General features: G+C 45.6%; 2 protein-coding genes across 2 annotated transcripts; one reads left to right on the forward strand and one right to left on the reverse strand.

Moving 5' to 3' along the window:
- Positions 1–1166: 1166 nt before the first annotated feature.
- LOC308674942 (uncharacterized protein) lies at positions 1167–11633 on the reverse strand. The gene is made up of 8 exons (XM_081339836.1): positions 11390–11633; positions 10468–10544; positions 9927–10095; positions 7084–7227; positions 6200–6333; positions 3207–3415; positions 2818–2924; positions 1167–2284 (listed from the first exon to the last, which is right to left on the reverse strand). The coding sequence occupies exons 1-8, from the start codon at positions 11410–11412 to the stop codon at positions 2182–2184; spliced, it is 966 nt and encodes a 321-aa protein (XP_081195962.1). The 5' UTR covers positions 11413–11633; the 3' UTR covers positions 1167–2181.
- Positions 11634–13977: 2344 nt separating this feature from the next.
- Positions 13978–16739, forward strand: B3GALT9 (beta-1,3-galactosyltransferase 9; the record flags this gene model as incomplete). Its single annotated transcript, XM_081339833.1, has 1 exon — positions 13978–16739. Exon 1 carries the CDS (start codon positions 15504–15506, stop codon positions 16737–16739), a length of 1236 nt encoding a protein of 411 aa, XP_081195959.1. The 5' UTR covers positions 13978–15503.
- Between the last annotated feature and the right edge of the window lie 1131 nt (positions 16740–17870).

Below are 17870 nucleotides of genomic sequence, written 5' to 3' on the forward strand. Positions count from 1 at the left end.
CTTGCTTGAACTCTTATTTATTGCATAAAACTATTCACGTTGCTTTCTTGACAGTTGCACGTTAAGTGCTTGGAAAGTCCTTCTCCACCATTTTTTTTTTAAAAAAATACTACTGTTTCCTGGAATTTCTTACAGTTCTGGAATTTCATAACGGAATACCAATGGAAGTCAGACTCCAGCCGCCAAAATCAGCAAGTGGCCAGCAGCAGCTGTGTGGCTGTACATATTTTGCTTGGGATTAAATTCCAGAGAATCTAATGGGTCTGTGATTCGTGGCACAACTCCGTATCTCTGCCTCCCCATTTCTATACATGTGTGTTTTTCAGTTTGTGTTTCTGGCATGTGCCGACGGTAGAAATCCACTCAGTTGGCTGGCATCTGTCAACACCTCATTCTCCTGGCTTCTAACTTCTCTAGCCTTCTAAGAGGTCCCTGTGGGGAGATCTTCTAACAGGCACTTTCCAAGAGAAAGCAAGCCAAGGGGGAATGGATGGACAATCTTGCAAGCAGAAGGCGTGCCTGTAAGAAAGGCCTCCTCAGATCATGATCCTACTTCTGCAAAGTACAGTCTCTAACACTTGGGCCAAGTGCCAATGCCATGCTAGCTTGCCAGCTTTTGAGAGAGAGAGAGAAAGAGAGAGAGAGAGAGAGAGAGAGAGAGAGAGGGAGGGAGGGAGAGGGAGAGGGAGAGAGATATGCTTCTTGCTTTGTCATTTGATCTGCTTTGGTAAGTAGAGAAGCCAAGGACTTGTCTTGATCACTTGGATCACAACACATGTCCTGCTATGAACATGCACACAAGATGACAGAAAATTTAAATGTCGGGACGCGGTGGCTCAGTGGATTAGGACGCTGAGTTTGTCGATCAGAAGGTCAGCAGTTTGGCGGGTCGAATCCCGAGTGCCGCGTAACAGAGTGAGTGTGTTACTCGTCCCGGCTTCTGCCAACCTAGCAGTTCGAAAGCACGTAAAAATGCAAGTAGAAAAATAGGGACCACTCCGGTGGGAAGGTAACAGCGTTCCGTGTGCCTTTGGCGTCTAGTCATGCCGGCCACATGACCACAGAGACGTCCTCGGACAAGCACTGGCTCTTTGGCTTTGAAACGGAGATGAGCACTGGCCCCTAGAGTCGGAAACGACTAGCACGCATGTGCGGGGGAACCTTTATTTTTTTTATTATTGGAAACGAAAACGTTTTCTTCTGCACCAGTAGAAAAGAACTACCTTGGTTGTTTTTCATCCAGTTTATTGTGCAAATCACGCCATTTAGGAAGAAGCATTCCCTGGGATAAAATTCCTTGACGAGTCAAGTCACTGAGCAAAGATTATTAGGATATTAGCAAAGAGTGCAAACTCATGCACGCTTTGCCGTTTGTGATTGTGCAAATCTATTTGACTACTGGGAACCATCCAGTTGTTTTATTTTTAAATCTGGAGCACCCAAGGTTATTAAACTTAGAGGAGGCCAAGCTTTAAAATGTTACTAGCTGACATGAATTTAGAGGAGAATATTTTTTGAAGGAGGACAATTGATGTAATTGCAAACTCCTAGGGCCAAGAAGTATTTTTAGCCAACAAACCAGGATCACAGGCAATGTGGTTAAAACAAAGGAAGAAACATAATGGTAAGAATAGAATTCTTAGCCCTTTTTAGAATAGCAATAGCTCTTGGGCTTATAAACCCTTTACAGCCCACTCTAAGTGGTTTACAGAGTCAGCATCTTGCCCCCCAACAATCTGGGTCCTCATTTTACCGACCTCGGAAGGACAGAAGGCTGAGTCAACCTTAAGCTGGTCAGGATCGAACTCCTGGCAGTGGGCAGTTAGCCTGCAATGCTGCATTCTAGCCACTGCGCCACCACAGCTCAATCTCTAAATATGGAGGTGTATCTTAACCAAAATATGATGGTGTGTGAAGATATCTGGACTCAACACACCTATTTTGCTTCTGTTAATTCCGAGCTGTAGTTTTTTTTCATTTTTGTGTTTTCACGGTTGTGAAATTGTTCACCGCCCAGAATCAATTGGACTGATGGCTATAGAAACTGAATAAATAAAATAAATGAATCTTGTTTCGGGTATGGATCCACAACTCTTTTGTCCTGCCACTGGTCAGTTCTAGCTAAAGAACTCGCCCTACCTAATGTGAACCTACAACTAGAACTTCTTGTTCATCTTCTGTTTATCTGCTCCAAGGGGACTCAAAGGATTCCACATTTTCGGTGGCCATTTGGATCACGGAGACGCCTCCATCTGGGTGACGGCTTTTCGTGTTGCCAAAACGTCTGCAACAGAAGGAACAAGGGGCAGTGTTAACCTCCAGAAGCTTGTCGGCAAAGCGTGTTTCACACAACAATGGCACATATATCGAAGACGGACATCTAAAATTCATGAAGGTGCCGATAGAATATGGGTAGCTCAGGGTTGAACTGTGGGGTCCTTGGTACTTTCCGAGTTCGGTGGGGGTTTCCTTGCAGATGTTTCATGGCCCAACTACGGAACACCATCAGTGCTAGAAGGGAGTGGGGTTTGTGACGTGGAGGAGGAAAAGGAGGACTGTGCGGTCCTTGGTGCTCTCTGAGTATGATTCTTTTCTAATTGCAAACATTTCATTACCCAACTAGGAAACATCATCAGTGCGAGGAGGAGGAGGAGGAGGAGGAGGAGGAGGAGGAGGAGGAGAAGGACTTTGGACGTCCTTAGTGCTCTCTGAGCTTTGTTGTTTTCTTGCAGACGTTTCATTACCCAACTAGGGAACACCATCAGTGCTAGAAGGGAGTGGGGTTTGAGCACCTCTGCAAAGGGACACGAAGACTACCTCCACGCATTGAGATCCAGATCAAAGGCTTCAACCGTGGAAACGTGAACAATCCCGTCATAGCCGCCGATGGCAAGGAGATACCCATTGATAGCAGCAAGGTTTACCTGCAGTTCCACAATTTTAAAAAAAAGAGGATTAAGTGTTTTCTTCTCAAGCCCTTAATCGGGTGCTGTATAGCAGCCGCCCCCAACCTTTAGGGCACCAGGGACCGGTTCCACGGAGAGAGATTTACCCACGGACCGGAGATTGGGTGGTTTCATGTGCTGCCTGCATCCCGCAGATGAGGCTTCTCTTGTTTGCCCGGATCAGTTTCTGGCAGAAACTTTGAGCCCAACTGTAGCCGTAAGGCGAGGACTACCTGTATTTTCCTACCTGGCTCTCCTTACCTTACTCCTTTTGGACCTCATGGGCCTAACAGGCGTCCATCGGTTGGCGAAGGGGTCAAACCGCTCACCGCTGCAGAGTTCGGTCAGTTCATCCTGCCCACCGACGGCATAGATGTTGCCTTGCAAGGCAACGCAACCCAGGTTTTCACGACAGCTGCGGAGCGGAGGGCAGGCGGTCCACCGGTCTTCTCTGGGATCATAGCGCTCGACTGAAATAGGCAAGGGTGGAGGAGCCTGGGCTTTTGAGCTCTGTGCTGCCAATTGTCACTTTAGCACAGGGGGAAGGGAGGAGAACTAACTGTTTCCAAAGCTGAAAGGGACAGTTTGTGCCCTAAAAAGTCATCGTTCTGTGTAAAAAAAAAAGAAGCTGAAGGGGTTAGCCTGCTTTTTGAACAGGAAGTGGGTGGTGTAAACTCCTTTTAACAGAATAACAAAGTGGGAAGGGACCTTGGAGGTCATCTAGTCCAACCCCCTGCTCAAGCGGGAAACCCGAACCATTTCAGACAAGTGGTTGTCCAATTTCTTCTTAAAAAACCTCCAGGGTTGGAGCATTTGCAGCTTCTGGGGGCAGGTTGCATTGTGTTGCATTGTATGGTACTGTATTGTATTATTTATTAACAGAACAACAGAGTTGGAAGGGACCTTGGAGGTCATCTAGTCCAACCCCCTGCTCAGGCAGGAAACCCTATACTATTTCAGACAAATGGCTGTCCAGTCTCTTCTTAAAAACTTCCAGTGTTGGAGCACCCACAACTTCTGGAAGCAGGTAGTTCCACTGGTTAATTGTGCCCACTGTCAGGAAGTTTCTCCTTAGTTCTGGGTTGCTTCTCTCCTTGTTTAGTTTTCATCCGTTGCTTCTTTTCCTCCCTTCAGGTGCTTTGGAGAATAGCTGGACACCCCCCCCCCTTCTTTGGGGCAGCCCCTGAGATATTAGAACACTGCTATTATGTCACCCCTGGTCCTTCTTTTCATTAAACTAGACCTGCCCAATTCCTGCAACCGTTCGTCATATGTTTCAGCCTCCAATCCCCTAATCATCTTTCTTGCGCTTCTCTGCCCTCTTTCCAGAGTCTCAACATCTTTTTTATATCGTGGCGGCCAAAACTGGATGCAGGATTCCAAGCGTGGTTTTACCTAGGCATTATAAAGAGCATAGGGACGCGGTGGCTCAGTGGGTTAGGACGCTGAGCTTGTCGATCGGAAGGTCGGCAGTTTGGCGGGTCGAATCCCGAGTGCCGCGTAACAGAGTGAGCGCCTGTTACTCGTCCCAGCTTCTGCCAACCTAGCAGTTCGAAAGCACGTAAAAAATGCAAGTAGAAAAATAGGGACCACGACGGTGGGAAGGTAACAGCGTTCCGTGCGCCTTTGGCGTCTAGTCATGCCGGCGACATGACCACGGAGACGTCCTCGGACAAGCGCTGGCTCTTCAGCTTTGAAACGGAGATGAGCACCGGCCCCTAGAGTCGGAAACGACTAGCACGCATGTGCGGGGGAACTTTTACCTTTACCTTTACCTTTTATAAAGCGGCATTAAGGCTAAAGTGGTATGGAAGGTTGGAGATGAAATTCAGAGGGACAAGGATTGTGGTTTTGTTCTACGATTTCCATATTTGGGCTTGAAATCAAGAACAGAACTGCTAAAACCAGATTGATTGTTGTCTGTTATATATTGAGGTGTTTCTCTTGGCTATGTCTCGGGTCTCTGTGATCAATAATTTCACATTTTGAATTGATACCCTTTCATATGTCAAACCACCCTGGAGTTTTAGACAACTAAATGAAGAGAGGCAAGGAAAATTACTTTTGAAACACAGGCTTCTGTCCATATGGTCATTTTCCAGAATTTTTTTTTTCAGATTTATCTTTTCGCTATTGCATTTATCTATTTTGACGTGATACGGCATTTGTTAATACAAGCGTGGGCATCTTTTTGTTAACTAATTGCCTGCTCTCAATTCTTTCGTTAATTAGTTTAATATAATAATTACCCAGCCATGCACGCCACTGTAAACCAAGCGTGATTAGAGTTTGGAAAGCCTTTTTTCCATCCTTCATCACACCCAGCCTACAGAAACCCATCAGTCAGAAGCCTAGATTTCAATTAACATCACAGATACATATAATCATTTTCTATTTTTAATGTTTGTGTGACGGGAGCAGAGAGAGGGAGAGAGGCAAAGATACAGGAGACCATAAAACACTTACACAACGGTGTAGCAAATTGCTTCCCAACGCACCAATTATTTTCACTCTTCTCCTTCTTGCCATTAATGCCAAAAGAATAATAAGAATAAGAATAAGAAAAAAAATCAGGGACATTATTTCCTGTCATTTTAGACAGAATATGCGCTGTAGGACATCTTAGTCAAGGCTAGGTTGGCTTCAGCTCAGAGAATGGAAAGCTTTGAAACAGAATTCAAGTAGCTAGGGGGAAAATTCCTGACGGTGAGAACAATTAATCAGTGGAACGGAAGTCGCCTCTGAAAGCCGGGGATGCTTCACCACTGGAGATTTTTGAACAGAAATGGTTCGAAATGGTACAGGGTCTCCTGCTCAAGGAGGAGGTTAGAGTAGAGGACCCCCCCCCAAGGTCCCTTCCAACTCTGTTATTCTGCTTGAACGGGCTTGGAATAGAACGAGAACTAATTTATAAGACCCTTGGCGGAGCAGTGGGCTTAATGCCTCCTTAAGTAACACCAGCTGCCTGCAATTAGTGCAGGTTCGAGTCCCACCAGGCTCAAGGTTGACTCAGCCTTCCATCCTTCCGAGGTAGGTAAAATGAGGACCCAGATTGTTGGGGGGCAATTAAGCTGACTTTGTAATAATGCCGCTTGGGGGTGTGTGTGAAAGCCCTAATAAGCAGGCATATACATAGAATGAAGGCTACTGCTAAGCTTGTAAGCCGCCCTGAGTCTTCGGAGAAGGGCGGGATATAAATGGAATTAAAATAAAATAAAATAAATAAATAAATTTAGCCCACAACCGGGATATACCTGAGCATAAAGGAGAATAGCCGTCGGAACCCCCGACGGCATATAAATATCCATCCAGCGTGGCCAAGCCTAGGCCCTTTCGGCGACTCTTCATAGGGGTCAACCTCTGCCATCTGTCCAGCCCGGGGTCGTATCTGCAATGGCGAGAAAGTAGATGATTCTGCATGTGTGTAGAGCGTGTTTCTCCCAGCCGGTGCTCCTCAAGCCCGAGGCAGCCAGTCAAGACCAAGAAAGCCGACCTTCGCTCTTTCCGCCGTGATCTGAAAACCTATTTATTTGAACAGGCCGGCCTGGTTTAAGGGTTTGGGGTATTTTTAATTATTTATTGTTAGGGCTTAATTCATTTAATTTTATTTTAACTTTTGTATGTAATGCCTTTATTGCCCTGTACACCGCCCTGAGTCCTTCGGGAGAAGGGCGGTATAGAACTTCAATAAATAAATAAATAAATAAATAAATAAATAATAAACCCAGACTTATACAGATTTCAGTATACAGTATATTCATGCTGAATATAGAATTGCCAAGGCTCCTCTTCCTTTTCTCTTTCTCCTCCTCCTCCTCCTCCTCCATCCTTTATCCTTCTACTCCTCATCTTCCTTCTCCTCCTCCTTCATATCCTCCTCCTCCTCTTCTTCCCGCTTTTCTCTCTCTCTCTCTCCCTCTCTCTGTCTCTCTCTCTCTCTCCTCCCTCCCTCCCTCTCTCCTATAAGCTTCCTAAGATGATTGTCTCCTTCCACATCTCCCTCTAGATGTTACATCAATCTATTTTGATTTAAATTTGGGGGAGATCTTTGAGGGGGGGAAAAAACGCTATTAGCTACAAATATTAGCTAGTCTATCACGCCGACGTGGCCTCAAATCGGCATCCCAAGTGGGCTTACCTTTCCAACGTGTTGAGACAAACCAGCCCATCGAAGCCACCGGCGCAATATAGGTACCCGCCGAGTTCAGCCATAGCTACTTCTTGCTTGGGTTCACTAAGAGGTGCAACATCTCTCTTCCACTCATTGATTTGGGGCAAATACCTACCGGGAATGAAGAAAGATGGAGGAGAGGTTCTGGGCATGCAAGAGGGGGAGGGCAAGTGTTTCTCCCCCCCCCCACAAAGGAAGAGGAGGAAACACTGAGCCAAAGCAAGGACTTGTACAACAAGATGGAAGTTTTTAAGAAGAGACTGGACAGCCACTTGTCTGAAATGGTATAGGGTTTCCTGCCTGAGCAGGGGGCTGGACTAGATGACCTCCAAGGTCCCTTCCAACTTTATTAATATTATTATCATTATCATTATCATCATCATCATTATCATCATTATCATTACTATTTTGTTGTTGTTATTGTTGTTGTTAAGATTGCAGGGCAAACATAAACCATGCTAATTTGAAAATTTCTGGCTTAACATCAGAGGGAACCAGGTTAATCTTTCAACAAGGTGCTCCGATTTCTCCAAGCGGCCTCCGCAGCAAATAGGGGCTTAAAATTAACTCGACACGTCTTTGACCTAAGATCATATTCAGCTGGCAGACGAGCGCGGTCAGCCCTCAGCCACAGCCTTTACGGAGTAAGCCCGACAGATCAGCCATGGAGCCCTCGAAGTAATCCATCAGATCTGGCAGGAATGACAGGAGGTGCTAAACAGAGGTCAGGGCGAGAAGGAATTCTCGTTGGGTTGTCAGTCAGGACACACTTGTGAGCTGCGGGCCCATGGCTAAGAGACAGATGGACAGAGGAAGGGCGGAAAGGATAAAGGAACTCTTATTAGCAGCCCCAAGGATCCACTGGAGAAGGTAACAGTCAAGGAAGGAAGGACCACAGATTTCAGTCAGGAATCTACCTGAGTCTCTTCCCAAATTCTTGACTAATGAACCCAGGAAGGCGACATCCCGGTCTGCCAAATTTTAGGAACTCAGCCCTCAAGGATGCCAGTGGCATTCATTCCTTGAAGCCATATCTCAGCTGACAGAGACTTTTCCCCCCTCTCTGCCCTCAACCTCAATCGACAGAGATAGCTCTGCCTAACAGATGGGGAAAAAAATATATTTAAACTTCAGGCGTGAGTTCAGTCCAAAGGCATTTTCCCTCCTAAGCTTCTAGTTTGTCTGGCTTAATGGCAGCAGGTGCTTAAGAAAAAAAACACGAAAGGAAAAAAAAAACACCCACCCACTGCTGGCCACTGATGACTGGAAGGTCGCTTCCTTAAGCCAGGATAGAGAGCTGTCGGTGCCCAGCTTTGAAAATGGAGAATGGACCCTCCGCAAAGTGAGAGAAACTTGTGCTTTGCACCTGTTTGGAAAGGGAATAGTAGCTCCGGAGTATTAGAAGCGCTTATGTTTTCCCTTTTTTAAGGCGCAGCAGACGTCATTGGGTAACTGACTGGGGCTTGCAAACAAATAAGGTAAGGTAAAGGTTCCCCCGCTAGTCGTTTCCGACTCTAGGGGCCGGTGCTCATCTCCGTTTCAAAGCCGAAGAGCCAGCGCTTGTCCGAGGACGTCTCCGTGGTCATGTGGCCGGCATGACTAGACGCCAAAGGCGCACGGAACGCTGTTCCCTTCCCACCGGAGCGGTCCCTATTTTTCTACTTGCATTTTTACGTGCTTTCGAACTGCTAGGCTGGCAGAAGCTGGGACGCGTAACAGGCGCTCAACTCTGCTACGCGGCACTCGGGATTCGACCCGCCAAACTGCCGACCTTCTGATCGACAAGCTCAGCGTCCTAACCCACTGAGCCACCCCGTCCCTCTTGGAAATAAATAGGCATCATAAAAATACCAAGAGCGTCTTAGTCATCTCCCGAGGAAAAAGGAAACGGCACAAAACATTTCTCGACAAGCTGGGATAATGGCAAGGGATTCAAACAGCGCTGCCTCTGCAGACGCCCTGAAACGTGTGGGCACGACTTGGAGTCGAGAACAGGGAGTTGAAATTCAGTCAATTTCTGATTGAGAAGGGAGCAGGGATTGGAAATTCAGTCAATTTCGGACTGAATAAATCCCCCTCCCCCAACTTTCCTTGGGTCATGTTAGGAAACAATAGACTATGCTGGAGGTTTGCAAATAGGACGCTTCCTGGAGAACAAACGGACTGTCTTTTTTTCTTCAATTTTCGTTACTTTTTTTTCTAAGGCTCAGAGCAGGGAGTTGAAATTCAGTCAATTTCAGACTGAGAAGGCGGGTGGGGAAAGCAACTTAGGGAAAAAAAAGTAACTAAAATTGAAGGAAAAAAGAGTCTTTTAAAGGGGAGTTAAAGCACATTATGAATTTGGTTAATTGTATATTATGCATAATTTTTATTTAGAATATGATTATTATAACTATAATTCTGTATTTAGCTCTGGGAAGTGGGGGGGGAAGTGGGCGGGTTTGGGGTGGGGGGGATTTGGGGATATATTGTAAAATTTTGTTTTTGTAAAACTCTTTAATAAAAAAAAGAGAGTCTTGCCTTAGACACGCTTGCCATTTGTTCTCCAGGAAGCTGTTCTTTTTGCAAACCCCCCCAGCAGTCTATTGTTCCCTAACATGACCCAAGGAAAGTTGCAGGGGGGGGGAGAATTTATTTTTTTAATTAGATGCCGCCAACTCAACGACTCCCCCAAAATAAAGAGCAACATAACCCCCCCAAAAAAATTAGAAAACAGACTGGACCAAAGATCGAGAATGGCTAGAAAAAAGTGGACAAAATCCAGTCATCAACCCTGCCTTGGTGGTCTTCCCTCAAGGCCCCCCAGTTACCTTTCAACGCTATTGAGGCAAATAAGTCCATCGTGGCCACCAGCTGCATAAATGGATCCATTAAGGGAAGCCACCCCAATGCCGCTCCGCTGCCTGGGGACCGAGCCCAGAATTTGCCACTCGTGATCCAGGGGATTGTAACGCTCCACCCCACTGGCGGTGCCTCCAACTAGGAATCAAAGCAGTACATTCAGCTTTGCCTTTGAACAATACGTCCAGCAGATATTTGATTGGCTGGTCTATGGAGAGATTGCGATCCTTGCAACTTTGCCGCATTATTATGTTGATTATTATTGTTGTTATTATTTCCCATTCTCAGCTGAGTTTTTCCCATCAATTTTCTGTTGTTTTATATAAGCTCTTTTTTTTAATTATTAATCCGCAAGCTGTTTGACTGAAGTATGGAAAATAAACGCTTTAAAGATTTAGTCTTTTGTTAAAAAAACAAAAACTTGTTCTGAGTAGTCTTCTCCACCCACCGCTCACGAAAAGAGAGCATTGTTGGTTCCTACTGTAGAGAAATGCAGAAAAAGGGACTTACTTGCATAAAGAATCTCCCAGGGACGTCCATTGTTGGTTCTCCAACTAACCATCTTCCTGTTTGGTTCGATCTGCTCCCTGCGGCAACCCAAGATTTGATCATCATTAACATTATATATATATGAGGACCCAGATTGTTGGGGGCAATTAAGCTGACTTTGTAATAATGCCGCTTGGGTGTGTGTGTGATAGCCCTAATAAGCAGGTTTATACATAGAATGAAGGCTACTGCTAAGTTTGTAAGCCGCCCTGAGTCTTCGGAGAAGGGCGGGATATAAATGGAATTAAAATAAAAAAAATAAAATATATAAAAATATGATTATTGTCTTTCTCTATGAAACCTTCCAAAGGAAAGCTCCTGCAAAGGGAATTTGACGCCAGAATCAAAAAAAGAAGCAAGGAAATTGTAGAAGCATCTGCTGATGCTTGATTCCACTCCCCATCCCTAGACTCAGAGTAAACAACAAGCAGAGAACTATTTTAAAGAGATCTAAAAGGAGTTTTGATCATCCCCTAAGGAATGGGCGAACATGGGTCCCGTACTAATTTTAGTCCTTTTTTGGAAGGTCCGACTGATCAAATCTGACTTGAAGGGAAACTACTCTAAGAAAGATACTCTTAAGATTTTTGGGATTGCTAAGGTCCAACGAACAAGATATGAGCAGCCTTTATTTTGCCACTCAGCCTCACCATATACAACAAAAAAAAAAACATTTTTCTCTTGGCAGATGGCGGCACCTGGCTAGTTTTGTTGGGTATGGAAACAAACCAGGATTAGACCCAGTTAGATGGGAGCCTCCCGCAGAACCCAGGGCTGTAGGTGAGACCAAGAAAAACCGAGGAAGTCCAGTTGCCTTTTGAAAACCACCTTTGGGAGAAGATCAGGGCCATTTTTTCCAGCGTGCAAAGTGAGTTAAACTTACCCTCTTTCTTCGCATACACCCATCCTCTTGTCTTGGGGATGCTCCGGAGAGGCTGTCCTTGAATCAGGATGCAAAGTCCCAGGCTTTATATGCAAACTCCGAAGCCAAAAATAGGAACAGCAGGCATCTCTTTCGTGAGTCACACGCTGGGGGGAATTCTCTTGAAGCCATTGTTCTTCTCCCAAAAGACCAGAGTTTGTGTAACCAGACACCGATATCCAGCCAAAGGGATCTTCTTCGAGCTTAGAACTGGGAGGCTGGGCTCACGAGGCCCTCTTGAGATCATCTAGGTGCTTGAGTTCACCGGTCTTTGGCCCCAGTGCCATTCATGACATCAATGGGGCAGTTAGGCTCAGGACTGACTGATTGATTGATTGGCTCCATCACCACACTACTTCTGTTCCAATGGATGTCAAAAAGAGGATGGCGGGGGGCGGGGTGGGGCAATGACAGGGCTGTGGTTGACTTTCTGGACTCCCTGAAGACATCTGTGGAAGGAAAAATGGACTGCAATGAAAGGAGAAAAGAGAAGATTAAATATAGGCTTGAGTTAAGTAAAAGGTGGGTTAGACTTGGTTGCAGTGAGTGGCCAGTTTAAGGGGTGTCCGGAAACGTAGTTTTCTTGAGCCCGCTTAGTTGACAATGACAACAGGCAGAGAGCGACAAGGTTGTCGCTGAACTATTTGCAGCTTCTCCCAGGAGCAAACCTACGTGCGACGGATGATGTTGAATCAAGTTCTTTTTGATTCCCAATGACCAGGTCATGTTTTCCCCCTTCAAGACAGTCTATCCTGTTGACTTACGTTGATTCTTAATGATTACCTAGACCAGACATGTCAAACACAAGGCCCGGGGGCCAGATCCGGCCCGCGAAGTGGTTTCATGCGGCCCGCAAAGCCACCCTGGAAACAGGGAGGGAACGGCCCCCACTGCCTTGGCCCTGGCCCAGAGACCCTCCTCCTGCCAGAGACCCTCAGATCTGTCCCACTCCTGCCCAGGCCCCCATAGGCACCCTTGATGCCAACGATGTAGAGCTGGCCACGCCCACCCAGTAGGCCATATGCACTCTAGCCACGCCCACCCAGTAAGCCACGCCCACCCGCCCCACTGAGGGCAACCGCAATGCTGATGCGGCCCTCAGTGAAATTGAGTTTGACACCCCTGACCTAGACGGAATTTCTCCATGATCATCTCTCCTTAACCTGGTCCTTCAGCCACTGCAAGGTGGACTCTTTGAGCTCATCCCTTTTCCTGCTGGCCACCCTCTTCTTCTTTTTTCCCTTCCCCCTTTCCACTTGTCCCTGAGGCTTTAAAAGAGGCAGCCCTCCCGTGACAACGAATCATTTTAGTGACCGTTCAAAGTCACGACGGCGCTGAAAAAGGTGACTTAGTTAGGACCGTGTTTTTCCCCCCCACACTTAACAACCATTGCAGCATCCCCCAGGGTCACCTGTTCAAAATCCCCAGACTCATCTCACGTTCCTTGTCACAGTTAACGCAACAAAGAAACCCAAGAGGAAAGTTGATTGGACAGAATAAAAGTAACACACACACACACACACACACACAGAGCCCTTCCACAGGAAATCAGATAGGTGTTGTCTGACATGTTACATGTATTTGTGTCCCTGAATATCACCCATGTTCATTAAAACGAGGTCTGACGTCAGAAGGGGTGTCAATGGTAAGGGGGGGGAAAGGTTGTTTAGAGTACACGGATGAGAAGGAAGGACTCGCTGGAGAAGAGCCTCATGCTGGGAAAGGTTGAGGGCAAGAGAAGAAGAAAGGGACGACAGAGAATGAGGTGGCTGGATGGAGTCCCTGAAGCAGTAGGTGTGAACTTAAATGGACTCCAGAAGATGGTAGAGGACAGGAAGGCCTGGAGGAACGTTGTCTGTGGGGTCGCGATGGGTCAGACACGACTTCGCAACTAACAACAACAGTCAAGGCTATGGTCTTCCCAGTTGCAATGTATGGCAGTGAAAGTTGGACCATAAGAAAGGCCGAGCGCCAAAGAATTGAGGCCTTTGAACTCTGGTGCTGGAGAAGACTCCTGCGAGTCCCTTGGACTGCAAGGCGATCAAACCGGTCGGTCCTAGAGGAGATCAACCCTGACTGCTCTTTAGAAGGCCAGATCCTGAAGCTGAAACTCAAATACTTTGGCCACCTAATGAGAAGGAAGGACTCACTGGAGAAGAGCCTCATGCTGGGAAAGGTTGAGGGCAAGAGAAGAAGGGGACGACAGAGAATGAGGTGGCTGGATGGAGTCACTGAAGCAGGAGGCGTGAGCTTAAACGGACTCCAAAAGATGGTAGAGGACAGGAAGGCCTGGAGGAACGTTGTCCATGGGGACGCGATGGGTCAGACACGACTTCGCAGCTAACAACAACAAGAGTTCACGAAAGAGATACACTAGACCCAAACTGGTACCAACTATTTATTTTTCCTTATCCAGCCAGTTTAATCTCTTTCCTACATTCCAATGAGCCTGAACGTTATTTTAAAAGAGAGAAAAAATAAGTCAGATCAAAATGCAAAAGGACCGTGGTAGTTAATGAGTTACAAAAATCCAACGTAATCCTCACTTTGCAGGCAGGGTGCATCTGAGCCTGGCTCCAGCTGGGCCCTCCCCACCTCCTGGAGCTAATAGAAACCGTCAAAAGATGGGGGTGAGCAGCTGTTGAGAAGCCGAGAGGTCTGCTGGGGTCCGCATGCAGCTGTGGAAAGAGATCTCTGCCACATGCCGGGCAAAGCTGGCGTGCTTAGACGGGCAACGGATCCCCCTGTGCTGAGCCAAGAATGCAGGCACGCGTTCATCTTGTTCCCCGCAGACTTTATAAATAAAGATGGTTTAAGTAGAATAATAGTGTTATTTATAATAGAATAATACATGGCATTACGGGATACAGCTTGCCTTCCGAAATTGCGGGCGCTCCATCGCTGGAGGAGCAGCTCTTTAAGTAGACAACAGATCTCTCTTACACACACACACACACACACACACAACCTGCCTTTGTTCAGTTGTGCTCGTCTGTAGCCTCTGTTGTGGTACGCTCAGAAATAAAGACTTCTATGCCAACAGGTAACATGATCACCGTCCTCTGGAATTACACCTGCTTTGCTCGGACTCAAAAGAGGATGGAAATAAAATAAAAAAAAGAAACAAGAATGTTGAACTTGGTTCCTGACACAAGGGAAACTATATCTGGGTGGTGTTTTTTTTCCCCTAAATGAAATGCTGCTCCAATTGCAAAAACGCTCCCCATGCATCCAAAGCTGTACACACAACCTCTGGACTCGATAAATTCAAGCGTCATCTCCGCAAAGAATATGCAGGTAAGATCTGAGCTTCTAATACTATTCTGACAATATTGAAATGAGGTGTTAAATCCTACTTAAAAATCAAATGCTTTTGTTTTCCTTCTGAAGTGCATTTTGCTAATCTATTCAGGAGCAGTTTGACATTTGTGGTTTTTAGCACACATTCTATGCCGCCAGACTGAAATAGGAAATAAAACTTTCTAATTCAAATTTTCTCTAGCTGGCTAGATTCCTTTGGATTCTATTCTATTCTATTCTATATCCTATATCTATTCTATATTCTATTCTATATTCTATTCTCTTTATTCTATTCTACTCTATTCTTTCTATTACACTCCATTCCATCTATTCTATTCTAATTCTAATTCTAATTCTTATTCTATTCTAATTCTACTCTTTCTATTACACTCCATTCCATATATTCTATTCTATTCTAATTCTATTCTAATTCTACTCTATTCTATTACACTCCATTCCATGTTTATTCTATTCTATTCTATTCTATTCTATTCTATTCTATTCTATTCTATTCTATTCTCTCCATTTCATATCCTATCCCTATCCCTATCCCTATCCCTATCCCTATTCTATTCTATTCTGTTCTGTTCTGTTCTGTTCTATTCTATTCTATTCTATTCTATTCTATTCTATTCTATTCTATTCTATTCTATTCTATTCTATTCTATTCTATTCTATTCTATTCTATTCTGTTCTACTCTATTCTATTACACTCCATTCCATATTTTCTATTCTATTCTATTCTATTCTATTCTATTCTATTCTATTCTATTCTATGCCGTGCCATATTCTATCCTACCCTACTTTACTCGTAAATATTTCTGACTCTATAGCAAGAACTGAAAAGCACAAATGTTGGAAGGAGATGAGCGCTAATCTTTATTCCTCTCCATTTCCACAGCTGAGTTTTTGTAGGCTCCGAACTCACCAGTGGTGTTTTATGCTCTTCAGCGTGGCCCTTTTCCACATTTTGCTCTTCGGAGCCGATCTGGTGGAAGAATATTTCTTACAAGCCATCCCCACCGCTTACATGGATATGAAAGTCCTCAGAGCTCGGGAAAGAGCCCGGATACTGGACATGTCCTCCGTGAAAACCAACATCTCCAAGGTGTACGTTCTTAGCAACCCAGAAGCTTGCTCCAAACAAGAGATCTTCCTGCTGGTTCTCATCTTCAGTAACCCCGAAAACCTGTCCAGGCGCAACGCGATTCGAAAAACGTGGGCCAACGTGACCGACATCCAAGGTTACCCCACTCTGGTCTTGTTCGTGTTGGGTGAGCCGTCTTCAGCTAATGCCCAAATGGAGGTCATCAAGGAATCAAACCAGGAACAGGATCTAATCCAAGGCATCTTTCTTGATACCCCAGAGAATCAGACGCTGAAGATCAAGAGGGCCGTCGAGTGGACCGTCACTTATTGTCCCGAGGCCAGGTTCATTCTCAAGGTAGACCAGGATATGTTTGCCAACCTCCAAACCTTGGTTGAATACTTGCTCAACTTAAGAACTTGCCCAGATGACGTCTATCTTGGGAGGGTGGTTCATCAAAACCTCCCTAGCAAAGAATTCCAAAACGGCACTTTTCTCTCCGCGAAAAAATACCCTGAACGCTACTATCCCGACCACTGCAGTGCTACGGCCTTTGTCATCTCGCAAGACGTGGCTCGGAAGATCTACGTAACCTCTGGAGAAGTTCCTCTTTCTCTACCCCCGGGCATCTTTGTGGGTGTCTGTGCAAGAGCAGCTGGCGTGGTGCCCGTCCACAGCTCCCGGTTTTCTGGGGAAAGACGTATCTGGTACAACCGATGCTGCTATAAATATATTTTCACTTCCGCAGTTTCGGAGACCAGCCAGCTTCTCCAAGAATGGGAGGAGATGAAAGGCGGTAAAGACTGCACGTTCCTGGAAACCTATTATGGGCTGGTGTCCTGCAGAATCATGACATATCTGGACGGGTTGAAAGCTTCGAGAGTCAACGCCGTTCAGGAAGAGCCTCTGTATTTTTCTGATTAGAAGAATCAAACCATAGTACCTATGTTTGGCTTCTTCGTGGGCTTACTCAATCTTACTTACTCCCTCTTCTTATTGGTATTATTCTGTTGCTTTCCACACTGAGAGCTTCTGTACCGGAGACGTATTCCTTGTGTCTAATCACCCTTGGCCAAATAAAGGATTCTATTGTAGTCTATTCTGCTGAAAAAGAGGCACTTACAATTGGTCTTCTCACTTACTATCGTTGCAGCATCCCCAGTCACGCGATCAAAAGTGTTGCATTTCTCGTTCAGCACTACGTAACTCGAGGACTCCCTGTATAAGTGTAGACGATCACGGCTGCCTGCATTTTAGGCAGCTAATACAACAAGAATCCCAAAGGTGCTTTCCCCCCCCCCCAAGGAGGCAACTGGGCTTCCCTGTTTTTCTTGGAAGACGTTTTGCTTCTCATCTGAGAAGCTTCCTCAGCTCTGACTGGATGGTGTGGAGTTGAGTAAGGAGACAAGAAGCTGGACATTTTTTGCACTTCCCCCCCCCCCTTTGAAAAGGGTAATTCTACATGATGTTTGTAAGCACAACAAAAGCAGTTATTTTGGAGCCAACGTATACACCAAAGGCAGCAGCTTGATCAAAACGGGATTGAAACTCGGAGTGCAAGTACTAACGTTCACACTTGCTTCAGTTCCAAGACGTATTCCACAATTGAATCCAAAGCAGAACGGAAGAAGAAAAAAAACAACAAATGTTTGCGCACAGGGAAACCACTCAAAACGTTACTACGGTCATAGATTCATCTATTGTGGGGAGTTACCTTTGTCGCTTCACAAATTAGTCAAGTGTTAAGCCACCGACATAAAGCCGAGCTGGATTATGCACATTGGACTCTGGTCCTTCATGAAGGATCACTTTTCGATGGAAATTATTTCAAATTGTACCATGTTTACAGACTGGCGTGTAGGAAAAGTGACAGGGCTGTGTGTCCTAACTAAATGAAGGAAGAAGTATCTTGCGTGTGCGTGTATATATTTAGCACTGGAAGAGGTCTTTTTTTTGGAGGAGACTGTTGGGAATAAGGTCTCTGAGAAGCGAGGCAGCATAATTTTTTCCTTTCCTGGGGTTGAAATTAAGAGCTGGGGGATGGACAGTTGAAGG

This window comes from Vipera berus, assembly GCF_964194415.1.
Source record: "Vipera berus genome assembly, chromosome: 15".
NCBI classification, from domain to species: domain Eukaryota; kingdom Metazoa; phylum Chordata; class Lepidosauria; order Squamata; family Viperidae; genus Vipera; species Vipera berus.